The sequence below is a fragment of the Leopardus geoffroyi genome, chromosome C3 (genome assembly GCF_018350155.1).
Source record: "Leopardus geoffroyi isolate Oge1 chromosome C3, O.geoffroyi_Oge1_pat1.0, whole genome shotgun sequence".
Classification (NCBI taxonomy): domain Eukaryota; kingdom Metazoa; phylum Chordata; class Mammalia; order Carnivora; family Felidae; genus Leopardus; species Leopardus geoffroyi.
The window spans coordinates 44,431,295-44,446,744 of NC_059338.1; the positions used below are offsets into that span (position 1 = coordinate 44,431,295).

The 15,450-nt window shown below is 48.1% G+C and overlaps 1 protein-coding gene across 2 annotated transcripts in view; it reads left to right on the plus strand.

Moving 5' to 3' along the window:
• Positions 1-15,450, plus strand: part of LAMC2 (laminin subunit gamma 2) — a 58,570-nt gene that overhangs the window by 27,194 nt on the left and 15,926 nt on the right. For both annotated transcript variants that reach the window (XM_045452625.1, XM_045452624.1), the window contains exons 4-12: positions 2,762-2,897; positions 5,903-6,001; positions 8,067-8,203; positions 8,924-9,046; positions 10,503-10,692; positions 11,693-11,805; positions 12,857-13,075; positions 13,715-13,897; positions 14,873-15,118. In XM_045452625.1, coding sequence (XP_045308581.1) covers positions 2,762-2,897; positions 5,903-6,001; positions 8,067-8,203; positions 8,924-9,046; positions 10,503-10,692; positions 11,693-11,805; positions 12,857-13,075; positions 13,715-13,897; positions 14,873-15,118 — 1,446 coding nt within the window. The remainder of the gene's footprint in view (positions 1-2,761; positions 2,898-5,902; positions 6,002-8,066; positions 8,204-8,923; positions 9,047-10,502; positions 10,693-11,692; positions 11,806-12,856; positions 13,076-13,714; positions 13,898-14,872; positions 15,119-15,450) is intronic.

Consider the following 15,450-nt stretch of genomic DNA (forward strand, 5'->3'; position numbering starts at 1 on the left):
AACTGTGAGATCATGACCTGAGCCGAAACGGACGCCCAACCGATGGAGCCACCCAGGCACCCCTGCAGGGAGAATGGTCTTAAGTCAAAAACGTGATTTCCATAAATTGGAATGGAGAAAAAAAAATGTGTTTCTGAACCCATCAACACCCATTTGTGTTAAACAAAGAAAACAACTAATTGTATTAAAGAGAAAGGTCTTGGGGCTCCCGAGTGGCTCAGGACTTCGGCTCAGGTCAAGATCTCACCATTTGTGGGTTTGAGCCCTGCGTCAGGCTCTGTCCTGACAGTTTGGAGCCTGGAGCCTGCTTTGGATTCCGTCTCTCCCTTTCTCTCTCTCTGCCCCTCCCCTGCTCGCATTCTGTCTCTCAAAAATAAACGTTTAGAGTTTTTTTTTTAAATAAAGAGGGAGGTCTCCTGTTGAATGTTACTTATCAGAGCATAATTCAAAAAGCAGCTTTCCTTCTTAGCTGTGTTGGCTGACAGCTTGTAGAGTAGAAGGGCCCCTTCAAGCTTTACAGAGTTGACATGGGGTCTTCCACCAGCTCTGAGTGTGACTGATGTTGTTCATGTTCCACAGGTGGCATAAAAACCTTTATGTAGGTGCAGAGCCAATACCTTTATCGATTTGAATTGTATCTACCAGTGAATTAAAAATTCAAAGAATAACTGATTAGAAAGAAAGGAGCAACTGGTTAGTGTCCTGTCGGCTTGGTACCAGCTACCACGGTCCGCTGAGACAGGCGGATTATTTGATCATTCTGCCAGCACAGGGAAATCGTCAAGTAGGGGAGGTACACTTCTCACCACCTTCCTGCTCAGCTTTTGCTACCCTCGACCCTCTCCCAACAGCCCCGACCTCTTTCATGGCGTACGTGGTTTCATCCGACAGATTTCTGGGCATCTCCTCTACGTCGGGCTCTGTCCTGGGCACTGGGGACAGCAGGGAACACAGACTGAGGGAATCCTGAGGAAGCAGGACTATGGTAGTGGTGGGATGGAGATTTTAGATTTGGGGATCCAAGAAGATTTCACTAGAGAAGTAGTAGTAACTCAGGACCGGAGAGCCAAGGATGGGCCAATCAGGGGACGCTCTGGGGAAGGAGGGTTCCAGGCCAGGGGAGCAGCAAGTTCAGGTGCTTGAGGAGAGAAGCAGCAAGCACGTTCTACCAGCAAGGCTGGGGGGCTGGGGGGCTGGGAGCAGAGGGAAGGAAGGAGGGAAGGAAGAAGAGGTGGAGTCTTGTGGGCCATGATATAGTTTGCATTTTATGCTGCTTACAGTGGGGAGCCACCAGAGGACTAAACAGATGAGTAATGTGATCGGAATTCAATTTTTAAATGTTTAGTGTTTATTTTGAGAGGGAGAACACGCAAGTGGAAGGGAGGGGCAGGGGATGAGGGGGATGACAGAATCCCAAGCAGGCTGTGTGCGGTCAGCCCAGAGCCTGACATGGGGCTCAAACCCACGAACTGTGAGCTCATGACCTGAGCCAAAAATCAAGAGTTGGACACTTAACCAACTGAACCACCCATTTAAAAATAAATTCCATTTTTTTTAATGTTTTATTTTTGAGAGACAGAGCATGAGCCAGGGTGGGGGCGTGTGCAGAGACAGAGGGAGAGACAGAATCCGAAGCAGGCTCCAGGCTCCGAGCTGTCAGCACAGAGCTTGATGCAAGGCTCGAGCCCATGGAACTGTGAGCTCATGACCTGAGCCGAAGTTGGATGCTTAACTGACTGAGCCACCCAGGCACCCCAAGATGAATTCCATTTTTAAAGGAGGATGAGAGGAGAGAAAGACAAGGATGGAGGCCGGGAAGAGAGAGTGGGAGGCCGGGAAGAGAGAGTGGGAGGCCGGGAAGAGAGAGTGGGAGGCCGGGAAGAGAGAGTGGGAGGCCGGGAAGAGAGAGTGGGAGGCCGGGAAGAGAGAGTGGGAGGCCGGGAAGAGAGAGTGGGAGGCCGGGAAGAGAGAGTGGGAGGCCGGGAAGAGAGAGTGGGAGGCCGGGAAGAGAGAGTGGGAGGCCGGGTCCTGGGAGAAAAGACAGAGGCTTGAACTGTGGTGGGGGAAGGGAAGGCAGTGAGAATGGAGAAGAGTCCGGCTTCCGTAGTGGCACATTTGCTGTCCTCAGCACCGGTCTCTCAGCAACTCTCAGTCTGAGAGGGCCCACTGACCAGTACGAGCACGTCTGTACAAAACTGATCACAGGACAAATGCCGTATGTACTAAGCGGGTACGATGCACAGGGAAGGGGAGATAGCACCAAGGATGAGAATGTCTTCCGCTCTGGGTAGGTACAGATTTTAGATTAAGAAGCCTCTTCACACTCAAGAATCACACTGTTCAAGCATGGACACTTAAAATACAGCTTTTGCCTGCCAGGAATAAGGGAAGACGTTGCTCACTTTCTCCTACCGACTCTCTTTGAGGAGGCTGAGGTGCTCAAATTTTCCCTCTTCTTGAGATCTCCAGAATTCAACTTATAAGGCAGTGGCCTACACACTAATGTTCAAATCAGAACAGATACTAAGTAAAAATGCCTGCCTTCAAGAGTAATTTCCGCTTCTTCGCCTGAAGAAGCCATCCTTGGCCGTGAAACGTTGCCCCGGTGGGTGGACATGTACTCAGACAACGTGAAATTATTAGCGGCAGCAGGTGGTGGATATTCCTTGTGCTCCCACGGGGCCACACAGTTGTTTCCTAATGCCAAATAGATTAAGTATTTCTTTTTCTTCCCCCCCCCGCCGACCCCGTCGGGTTACAGGTGCTCTCAGCGCTCGATGTGACAACTCTGGACGGTGCAGCTGTAAACCAGGTGTGACAGGAGACAGGTGTGACCGGTGTCTGCCAGGCTTCCACACACTCACCGATGCTGGGTGCACCCAGGACCAGAGGCCACTGTAAGCACCTGCACCCACCACTGCAGCTTCTGCCATGAGTGATGACAATGACCGTGACATCAGTGGCCACTTTACTGAGTACTAACTGTGTGCCAAATGCTGCTTGAGGACTTCATGTGGGTTATGGCACGTGATCCTCACAATAACCCTTGGAGGCTGGGATTAGCTCATGTTAAAGACAGAAATTTGCCCCCCAGGAGGTTAAGTTTGCCCAATATTACTGGTGAGGGTGGACTAATATTTAGGCCCAGAGTTTTGGCTCTGGAACCCACGTTCTCCACCCTGAGGATTGCCCGCAGTTTACATGAACCAGGATGGAGGTAAAGAGTCCTTCAGATTCTTACCTGGGACCCATTTCAACCCAACATGAACTGGGCTAGAGAAATTTTTCTGCACTATTTTATTCCTATAGTTTGAAGCGTCCTCCGTCCCTCTTCAGAGGCATTTCTGGAAGAGGAGGGAGCACACGTTATCAGTCACCTAAGCAGTCCACAGAGCTGCAGAGCCAGCAGACAGACACTAGGGGAAGGGGAGCTTGGCAGGGAAGCCATTAGCTAGGGGGTGCCCACAGAGGATCATTTCCCGTTTGCCCCCTTTTCCAGCACCTTGCCCGTGGGAGAACGCCCTCCAGCCATGCTTGCACCGGCCTGGTGACCACTGTCCCAAGTTCTCTCACCCGCTGGGCCTCCACACAGACTGTTCTCTTCTGGTCTTCCCTGCCCCTTTTACATGGTCTTCAGAGACCCTTCCCTCAGTCCAGTGTCCCTTTGGAAATGCTTTATAAAATATGAAGTCGATCATATCATTTTGCTTGCAACCCTCCAGTAGCTCCCTTTCCCACTCCGAATGAGACAAACTTCTTATGCAGGCCCAGCAGGGCCCTACAACATCCTCTGCCCTCTGCGCCCTCAGCAGTGAGCTCTCCGTGGCTTTCTCACCCCTCTCCCCCTGGCCCCCTGCACTCCAGCCCCACCAGCCTGCCTTCCCTTCTTCAGAGGAGCTAAGCGAAGCGATCTTGGACCTGGCCTAGAGCACTCCCGCTTCCTACAGAGCCACAGGGAGTTTCACGGGCTCTATCCTCACCTCATCCACTCCCCAGAGGCCTTTCCACCTTCTGTGTTCTGACCGTTGTTACTTCACATCCCTCATTTTCTTTACGTATTTGTCTGTCTCTCCCACTAGACTGGAAGCTCCATGTCGGCTTTGTCTTGTTCACTACTGCATTCCCAGTGCCCAGAGCGGGGGGAGGCACACAGGCTGTGCTCCTGCTTGGCTCCAGCTGGCCTTATGCTCCACTGCCATCGTTGTTCAAGCTCTGCCCTGCCTTGAGACTCCTAGAGACCAGGACCCCATTTCTTAGTGTCTCTGGTGCTTAGCAACCACTAGATGTTGTATAATGTTTGTCAGAGGGTCCAGTTAGTCATGTGGTGGGGCTAAGGACAGGAGGGGACCCTTGCAAGTGAAAGATCCAGACTGGGAAAGGGATCTTCAGGGAGCCTGACAGGACCTGGAATCTGATTGGATGAGAAATGTAAGGGGGTGAGGGGGTGAGGGGGTGAGGGGGTGAGGGGAGTCCAATCCAGGCTTGGGTAGGATTTGGATGGGATCAAAGGGAAGTCAGAAGAGGAACAGAACAGTAGGGAAAAGACAGCATATTTGGCTTTAGACCCACAATATAGGCACATATGACCATGTGCCCATCTGAGTGACACTAGTTACTAGCCAAAGCACTGGTCTGCACGAGACAGATTGCATCAAAATTAAATGGAAACATTGACTCCACTGAGAATGTCTTGCAAAAAAGGAAAAAAACCACCACCAAACTCCGCAATTCCACTCCTAGAAATACACTCAAATATGAAAACATCCATCTCTGCATAGAAACTTGTACACACGTTTGTAGCATTATTCATGATAGCTAAACCCAAATGTCCATCAGCTGTTGAATGGATAAAAATGTAGTCTATCCATATGACAGAACTGTATTCAGCCATAAAAAATTGATACCTGGATGAACCTTGAAAACATACTAAGTGAAAGAAGCCAAACACAAAAAGGCCAAAGATTATAGGATTCCATTTACAGATAATGTTTAGAGCAGGCAGATCTATATATAGAGACAGCAGGTGGATTTGTGGTTGCCTGGGCTGGGGGGGAAGGAAGTGGAGGGTGATTGCTAAGGGCACAGATTTTTTTGTTTTTTTTTTTTTGGAGTGATGGGAATGTTCTAAAATGGAGATGGTTGTATAATTCTGAGAACCTACTAATAGCCATTGAATTGTACATTAAAATTTTTTTAATGTTTTTGAGAGAGAGAGAGCGCGCGCACAAGGAAGGGGCAGAGAGAGAGAGAGAGAGAGAGAGAGAGAGAGAGAGAGACACAGAACCTAAAAGCAGGCTCCAGGCTCTGAGCTGTTAGCACAGAGCCCGGAGCGGGGCTCGAACCCACTAGCTGTGAGACCATGATCCGAGCCAAAGTTAGATGCTCAACTGACTGAGCTGCTCAGGCGCCCCTTCAGTTGTACATCTTAAATTGCATGGAATGAGAATTGTGTCTTGATAGGAGTATTAGCAAGAGAAAGAGCTATTAAATACAATACCAAGTAGATGGGATCAGTCCTGATGAAAGCAGTCATCACTGGATCAAGCAATAGAGAAGCAAAGGACGAGAAAGCGACTGAACCAAACAGTCAACCAAACCAAGCCAAACTACCCAGTTTAATGATGAATTTGGTTCACATTCTGGCGCAATCCCCTTCTCTCCTTAGGGCTGGGTAGCAGACAGCTCACGGACTGGCTATCGCCATCAGAGGAGCAGGAACACAAACAAATGAGCCCTTATGGGGTCTGTGAGAGATTAGCACCGATAAAGATGGCTGAGGGAGGCATCAGGGAAGATGAAAAACTTAAGTTGCTGACATTTGCTTGTAAGCCCCTGATCTTTAGGTGTGTGGTTGACAAGCCCTTGGAAACACACCCCTCATTTTCTTTTTCTTCTTTCCCAGAGACTCCAAGTGTGACTGCGAGCCAGCTGGCATCTCGGGGCCCTGTGACGAAGGCCGCTGCGTCTGCAAGCCAGCTGTCACCGGAGAGCGCTGTGATAGGTGTGTGTAGCCGTGGCCCTTCAGACACAGCAGGGAGGGAGAGTCCCCCGGCAACTAGCATGACGCTTTATCCTCCGAGTGTGGTTGTGGATAAGGGACACTTAAATGCTGAGGACCTCGGTCCTGCCCTCTGTCCTCAAAAACTTGCCTTTTAAAAAAATACCACAGAGCCCCCGAGTCTCACTGGACTCTATGCTCTTGCCATGGGCCCCTTCTGTTTACAAGGGCCGCAGAGGCACAGGGCCCCAGTGAGTCCCCTTGCCAGCTGACTCCGAATCCTAGGTGCTCCCATATAAGGTGGTGTGCAGTGAGGTCACATGACTCAGCTGGGCCCCAGAAAAGACCTGGCCTAATCAAGCACGTTGGGAAAATGCTTGGAAGAGGAAATATCTCCGTGTATGGCCATATAGAACCATCGTGTGCAGAAAAGGAGCCGCCCAGGGGCAGAACAGTGGTTACATGCACACACATGAGCCGGGAGACGTACGAGCCCGTTGGGCCCCAAGCCATGTTGGGGCAGGTGGCACAGTAAACAGCGATCCACCCTCAGTCGCTGCTTGCAAGATATTCCTTAAGGACAGACTGCCCAGACTTCTAAAACTCTTCTCTCCTTTAAGATTGTTGTGAGCTGAGTGCTGTGAGGCTGGCCCAAGAGGTAAAGGCGGTAAAGGCTTTCTTCTCATTTCCTTAAAGTAAAGAAAGCAGTTCTTTGCCATTCTGACAATCACTTATACCTGGGCAGAGAAAATTCCAGATACATTCCCAGCTTGTGTTTTCAGGGAGTTCCTTGGGGCTGAGGTGGGGGTATGGAAAAGCGTGAAAAGAGGAGTCACTTGTTGAAAGGTTTTTAAGTTCGAAGTGTAGGACAGAAATAGAAAAGCACATACCATAAATGTCATCAGCATCACCAATTGATTCTAAGAAATAGAACTTCACTAAAAATTTGCCATCTCAACTGACGGCTCAACTTCTTTCTAGAAGTGACCACTATTCTGACCTGTGTAATTGCTTCCTTCCTTTTCTTCATAAGTTATTACCCAAGTACATCCCTAAACACGGTTTAGTTTTGCCTGATTTCCCTCAGTTCCTTCCCCTCACTTTCTGTGCCCCTCCCTTCCTTCCAATCCCTTTTAACCTACAGGTTTCGTCCACAGAAACCATATTTTTTTTAAGCCTTTGCTCTCTAGAGAAAAAAGAATGCTTACTTACAGCTGTTCTCTGAAGCATTTACTGTTCACAGCCAACCTGCTTTTCTGTGATTTTGCACAACGAACAGACTCCCAACACAGGGTCCCATGGATTAGACCACATGACTTAGAGGCAGATGTACCTGGTTTGAATCTTGCCTCAGTCACCTACCAGCTGTAGGACCTCAAACAAGTTTCTTAACCTCCCTGACCTGGGTGTCTTCATCTAAGAACATTGGAAATAAGTGCTAAATAAATGATAGTTGAAACTATTTCATGTAGAAGGATGTAATTAACTCAAATGGAGAAACAAGTCCTCCCCAGTTTTTCCTTCTTCTCTGTGACCCCAACATCTGCAACTTGCCTGGTAGCTGTGGTCCTCAGAGAAGCTACTGGCAGGTGGGATGCCAGCCTACATCTTGCTTTAGCACCTGGTATTTCATGCGGGTCAATACAGCTGAGGGGGTGCTGGGACCCGGGTGTTTGCCTTTCCTTGCCTCCAACCTCCCACTCTTTTGCCTCCAAACACTTTCTCTAAGACAGGGCCACCTCTACATACTCTTGCCCTGACTCTTTTTGTCCCGCTCATGTGGCCTCCACTCAATTCCTCAGCACGAATGGAAAAATCACTAAGTTCCCAGACCACCAAGTCAAATGTGATTCTGCTCTACCAGAGGGAAAGTGAATGTTCATGCTGTCTCAGTGGGCGGCTGTGATTGTCCATCAGGTTTGGGAGTGAGGGTGGTACATGTAACTTAGGATTTCCTAGCTCTGGGAATTAACAGGGCCAGGTGGGAGAGAAAGATCAGTCATCATGTTCTTATATGAACTAAGAAGTAACCCATAACGTTGTCCCGATTTCTAAAATGCTGCTACAGGTGTCGACCAGGTTACTATCACCTGGATGGGGGAAACCCCGAGGGCTGCACCCAGTGTTTTTGCTATGGGCATTCAGCCAACTGCCACAGCTCTGGAGACTACAGTGTCCATAAAATCATCTCTACTTTCCATCAAGGTAAAGTGTCCTGTTTCTAGAATTCTGTTTTTAATATTGTATAGGGCTTTGTGTTTACAGACAACCTCCCTCCTCATCATGGCACGGGACTCTTGACTGATCTTTAGCATTTCTCTTCTAGCTTTTAACATACATTATTTGGTCAGGGCAATAAGACAGATCCTAATGACTTGAAAAAGTCCTACCTGAACAGTTTCCTTATATTAGCACATGAAAAATGTAAAATGACTAAAGAGACCAAATTTTCATGTCCCTGGCATTTCCCATCTCCATGTATTTTAAAACCACAAAAGAGTCTTTCATTTGGATGGGGGCGGCGGCGGGGGTTATGTGATAATACTAATAACACTAACACTGCTTTCACATACATTACATGCAATATATGTGAAATTAGTTACCAAGCTACAAAACACCATAAAAACATAGGAGATGGATAGGATTTCAGCTTAGTTAAGAGGGTCTAATATGTTCAAAGAGAAACTAAGGCCAGAACTTATGTAAATAAAAGTATGAATTACAAGAATCAAACTCAAGTCAAAGCAGCTGCGGGGTGGGAGGTGAAGTTGAAGCCCAAGTAGAGAAGGGCACAGGGAAGTGTGGAACTATTAAGAAGACTCCACTAGTTATTCACCTCCAGGACTTTTTGGCAATCAAGTCTTGTCTTGTTCAACTCAATAGATGAAGAGGTTTGTCTGAATGCAGAGTGATTTTGTGTTTCAGATGTTGACGGCTGGAAGGCTGTCCAAAGATATGGGGCTCCTGCAAAGCTGCAGTGGTCACAACGCCATCGAGATGTGTTTAGCTCTGCACGACGATCAGACCCTGTCTACTTTGTAGCTCCTGGTACGTATGGTATTTTTCTTATAGAATCCAACTTTTAAGACTCAAAGTCATGATAGAAAAATGGAGGTAGAGAATGTGAAAACCGGGTCACTCATTGCTGTTTTGAACACTATCTCCAGACGATGGTTGGAGCTTCAGCCCTATTGACAAAGTCATGGCACAACAGAACAGGACTGTGTGGGAATGCAAACTGGTACAGCCACTCTGGAAAACAGTATGGGGGTTCCTCAAAAAGTTAAAAATAGAACTACCCTATGACCCGGCAATTGCACTAGGTATTCATCCAGAGGATACAGAAGTGATGTTTCAAAGGGGCACATGCACCCCAGTGTTTATAGCAGCACTATCATCATAGCCAATAATAGCACGACCAATAAGAGCCAAGGTATGGAAAGAGCCCAGATGTCCATTGACCAATGCATGAAGATGTGGTATATATATTCAATGGAATATTAGTGATAAAAAATGAAATCTTGCCATTTGCAACAACGTGGATGGAACTAGAATGTATTATGCTAAAGTCAGAGAAAGAAGTCAAGGGCAGTCACATGATTTCACTCATGTGAAACGTAAGATACAAAACAGGTGAACATAAGGGAAGGGAAGTAAAGATATAAAAACAGAGGGAGACAAACCATAAGGGACTCCTAAATACAGAAAATAAACTGAGGATTGCTGGTGGCGTGTTGGGTGGTGGGGGGGAAGGGCCAAAGTGGCGAGGGGAATTAAGGAGGACACTGGTTGGGATGAACACTGGCTGTTATACATAAGTGATGAATCACTAAATTCTATTCCTGAAAAGATGTATATGTTTTGATTAAAAAAAAAAAACAAAAAAAAACAGGACTGTATCAGGCAGCCAGAGTCTGGCTGCAGTTCCTACTTTAATCAAGTGGGAAGTTTCTAGGCTTCCCACCAAGACAAAATAGTGGTCAAATCTGTGGACCTACTGAGAAGCAGGTGGAAAAGTGAAAATAAGGCATTGCTCAAAGTTTTAACCCTTTATAGATTAAAATCGTTAACTCATGTCAGTTAATATGCGGTATCTAGGCAAGTTGTCCTCTTAACGTTTCTAAATTTCAACTCTCTCAGCTGTCAAATGGGAATAATACCTCCAAGAATTAACACCAAATGTAACGATGTCTGTGAACTATGAAGTGTATGTAACAGAGGGTACTATTGCCAACATACCTCGGATCTTTATACGTCATCTAATAAGTGGAATGGTCTTATAACGAGGCCCTTTTAGCATTTTAGTAACGAACCCTCCTTTGTAACCAATAGCAGTATGGCCATGTCCGTGAGCTGGCTCTTCTGGAAGGGTGGTCTGGGGCAGGGCGATACACTGGCAACACAGGACTCCCACAGAAATCACCAACATTCATGCCAAACTTGCTTGCTCGTTTGCTTCTCCAGCTTCACACTGATCTCAATCTTTTCAAATTCTGTTTCATAGCCAAATTTCTTGGGAATCAACAGGTGAGCTATGGGCAAACCCTGTCCTTTGACTACCGTGTGGACAGGGGAGGCAGACACCCATCTGCTCACGATGTGATCCTGGAAGGTGCTGGTCTGCGGGTCACAGCTCCCTTGATGCCACGTGGCAAGACACTGCCATGTGGGATCACCAAGACTTACACGTTCAGGTAAGAGTGACTACACACAGGTCAAACACAAAAACTGATTGAAGTCCAGTTCCTTTGTTCATTTAACAAGCTTTTCTGAGCACCTTTCACGTACCAGACATGGTATTATATACAGAAACAGGATGTGCTTCCTGCCCTGAAGCCCCTGACAAGCTAACGGGAGAAAAAAATAAACAGTATTACAGTGTGGCTTGAAAGTGACCAGATGGACAAGGTGGGCACAGATATTTTGAACAGAGGAGACACATATAACCCACACTGGAGTGGTCACGGACAGCTTCCCAAGAACACATGACACATGAACAGTTTTCTAAGGAAAGAAGGAGGGGTTGGGGGAAGGTTAGCCAGGCAGAGGCAGTTAAGTCATGCTCGAGGAGGTTTTGTGCAGTAGGAAATTCTAAGTAGTGACGCATGAGTGAAGTGTGGAGTTGGGGACAGGAATACAGTGAGAAGTGAGGTCAGGGAATGAAACAGAAGGGGTAGGGTTGTTTCTGGAACAGATATCCCAGGAAAAAAACCAAACCAAAATCTGAAAGATGAGCGCAGGGGCTGGTGATCTGATGCAGCCAGATATTGTAATGATAAATCAAGACGTGGGCAGTGTAGAACGTGAAAGCGGACTCTTGGAGAAAGTGAAAGGTGCTAAGTCATTTAAAACCAAAAGCTAATGGCAGCTCCCTTGAGGGTCAGGGCTTCTTGAACTCGGAGATGTTCCTGCTACTAAGTTTTGTGTGGCCAAGAATAGGAAGTGGGCTCTGAAGACTTGGACCATCACCGGATGCCATGAGCCCTGGAGCTGGGCTTCCAACATTGGGGTGCCCTCCATCACTGCCTCCCCCGTGGAGGGAGGAAACTCCAAGTTCACGCCTATAAAGATGCAGCTACCCATCCTTCGTCCCCCTGGTTAGGCAGGACTGTGAAGGGGCTTAGCTGTTCCCACATTCTTGGGTGTATTTTGATAAGAGTTGGATTTTTCAGCTTTTGGCTTTAAATCCTGCAGGTTAAATGAACGCCCAAGCAGTAACTGGAGCCCCCAGCTGAGTTACTTTGAGTATCGGAGGTTACTGCGTAACCTCACGGCCCTGCGGATCCGAGCTACCTATGGAGAATACAGTAAGCGATGAAGGGAAATGAATTCTTTAGGTTTTGTTTCAGGATGGCTTATGATCGAGTCTCTGGGCCTAAATTTTCACATTCTAGAAGTTAGAAGTAATGTTTCTCTAAAAGAAGGTTAACACCAATGAAGAATGAAATGATGCTACTTTGCTTAAAAGAGCCTCCAGATTTAGGTGAAAGCGGACTTGAAGAGGATCTGCAACAATTGGGCGTGTTCCCTTAGGCTAGGCAATGGCATCCACAACGAGCCCTCTATTCCTGGAATTCCTTTGGGATTATACTCAGGGCTACCATGTTCAGACATCACGTTTATTCTGTTACTTTTATATTTAAGTTTGTTAATTTTTATTCTTGAGAGAGACAGCACTAGCAGAAGAGGGGCAGAGAGAAAGAGGGAGACACAGAATCCGAGGCAGGCTTCAGGCTTTGAGCTGTTGGCACAGAGCCCGGCACGGGGCTCAAACCCAGGAAACGTCAAGTCATGACCTGAGCAGAAGTCGGATACCCCACCGACTGAGCCACCCAGGCACCCCTGTTAACTCCGTTTACTGACCTTCACATGTGGGGTATTCCTCATCCCAATTGGATTTATATGGGAGTTTGAGCTTTTTCACACTTAAACAGGAAGCATAGCTGGCATGCATAATTTCTATATCATCCCTGCTTTATTTGCATTAAGAGGAAACAGTGTTTATTAACAGTTTATTGAATCTTTACCTTGAACCAAGCACATAACATACACAGTTGTCCCATTTAATGTCACAACCAACACGGGAGGCAGAGACCATTCTTACTTCTACAGTTGAGGAAACAGTTGTAAAGTTATGCGACTTGCCCACTTCACACAGTTGGTGAGGGTGGAACCAGAATTTAAACCCTGGCTTTTCTGATGTGCGTCAGTCATGACGGACTGCTGTGCCTGCGGCATAGTGAGTGAACGCCACTCATCTTTGTTAGGGTGTTAAATCTAAAATCTAGAGAGAGGCCTGACTTTAGATCTTTAGACCTCACCACCTGCTGGCTTCTAAACCTGTTCTCCGTATTGCAGGTACTGGGTACCTTGACAACGTGACCCTGGTTTCAGCTCGCCCCGTCTCCGGAGCCCCAGCACCCTGGGTTGAACAATGCGTATGTCCCGTTGGGTACAAAGGGCAGTTCTGCCAGGATTGTGCTTCTGGCTACAAAAGAGATTCTGCCAGACTGGGACCTTTTGGCACCTGTATTCCATGTAACTGCCAAGGGGGAGGAGCCTGCGATCCAGACACAGGTGAGTGAAAAGACACCTGTTCCAGGTGGCTGGGGTACTGCTAGGGGGCTGGGGACTCCTGAGGAAGAGACGGAGTTATGTAAGACAGACCGTGCTTCAACTCATTTTGGAGACGGGAAAGGGTTAGGAAGGTAGGGGCTGGAGTCAGACAGGATGGACATGGAGCTTTATTACACTCAATCCTTTTCATTATGGAAATGCCACAAGGTTGTGGGAAAGGTACCAGGTTACAGGAAATGGCTGTCAGGGTTCAGTGGGGGGAGGAGGGAGGGGGGGTTGGTGTAGTTGGTGTTGAGTTTCAACAATTGTATGGAGACATCAAAGGCAATGTCAGAGTCTGAATGAATGTGTGGACAAATGGCCTCAGGTCGTGGGGACTGGGGGAGCAGCATTGAGGTATGGATGGTAAAGGAAGCTAGGTCTCCTTAGTGTAGGAGAGCCAGGGTGAGATTCAGGGTCGTGGCCAGGTTTGGAGTTGGTACTAAGGCAAAGGTGAATGCCAGTGCTCACTTTGGAGAAAGCTTCAAAAAGGAAGGTTTTGGTCACTCCGCTCTGCCTCCCATGCCTCATCCATATTAAAGGAAGTGTACTGTTTTACCCTGCTCATTTCTCTGCCCCTCCTTTCTTGATCCCTCCCAGGAGATTGTTATTCGGGGGATGAAAATCTTGACATCGAATGTGCCGACTGCCCTATTGGTTTCTACAATGATCCACACGACCCCCGCAGCTGCAAGCCGTGCCCCTGCCGCAACGGGTTCAGCTGCTCCGTGATGCCCGAGACAGAGGAGGTGGTGTGCAATAACTGCCCCCACGGGGTCACCGGTAAGGCCCATGGCCTGCTTTCCTGTCCTGATGCCACAAATCCACATCAACAGCTGCTCTTCCAAAAAAAATTCTGGGGAATTATAATTCCTTAGCGTTCACGTAAACGGGCTCATTCGAAAGAGAAGAATATGCCCGAGAGGTGAGGAAGGGCAGCGCATGGTCTTGTGTGGTATGTATGTGTGGCCAATGCTGTTTTAGGAGGTTTGTAATTAGGAGGCGAAGGCTGCAGATGAAATATGTGGCTTCAGTTTTACAAGATGAACCGCAGTACAGAAGGGAAACTTAGTGGCATTTTATTTATTTATTTATTTATTTTTAATTTTTTTTTTTTTTCCAACCTTTATTTTTTTGGGACAGAGAGAGACAGCATGAACGGGGGAGGGGCAGAGAGAGAGGGAGACACAGAATCGGAAACAGGCTCCAGACTCTGAGCCATCAGCCCAGAGCCTGACACAGGGCTCGAACTCCCGGACCGCGAGATCGTGACCTGGCTGAAGTCGGCCGCTTAACCGACTGCGCCACCCAGGCGCCCCGACATGCTTAGTGGCATTTTAAATGCCACCTCTCTTGGGGCACCTGGCTGGCTCCGTCAGTAGAGCATGCAACTCTTGGAGTTGTCGGTTTGAGCCCCATGTTGCGTGTAGAAGTTACTTTAAAAAAATGTCACATTTGTCTGCTGGTCAGTCTGAAAGTTCATTCTTTAGCAACAGCCTCAGTGATGGTACTATAAATCTGACTTCCTCAACCATCTAGTTAGTCGGCAGGAAGCCTCCTAGTAGGGCTGCTGTGTTCTAACATCTGGGACCACCATGGAATGGAAGAGCTGACCTCCTGCCCTGGGCACCTGCTCCTGCTATCGTTCTGGGGTCCAGGGTGGGAGACTCTCCCAGAGGGTGACTGGGACCCAGGCCCCTGTGCCTGTTCTTGTCATCGACAGATGACCACTCAGGCTCAGGCATTTGTTTCTTCCAGGTGCCCGCTGTGAGCTCTGTGCAGATGGCTACTTTGGGGACCCATTTGGGGAACATGGCCCAGTGAGGCCTTGTCAGCCCTGTCAGTGCAACAACAACGTGGATCCCAGTGCTTCCGGGAACTGCGACCGCCTGACAGGCAGGTGTCTGAAGTGCATCCACAACACAGCTGGTGTCCACTGTGACCGGTGCAAAGCAGGCTACTTTGGGGACCCTTTGGCTACCAACCCAGCGGACAAGTGTCGAGGTAAGACGGCATCCCTCGACAGATGGCGTGTGCATGTGCCCACGTGTAAGAACATACAAATCAGCTGGGCCAGCAGCAGGTGATAGGATGCTACTGTGGTTTCTCTGACCGACTGGCCCACGAACAGTTTGGACTTTTCACCTGTCAAAGGCCTTAAGACCCCTCACAGCAGGGTTCTGGAAGACAGAGCTGGAGGGTGTTGAGTGGCTTAAAGCTGGGTGGGAGAAGTAGAGAAGGCCAGGCTTACGTTCCTGAGTGGAAGAGGAGGTGCGAAGCAGCCAGGTCGTATGCCTGGTTCCAAGGCTGGCAGAGGAAGTGTTGGCAAGCCTCTC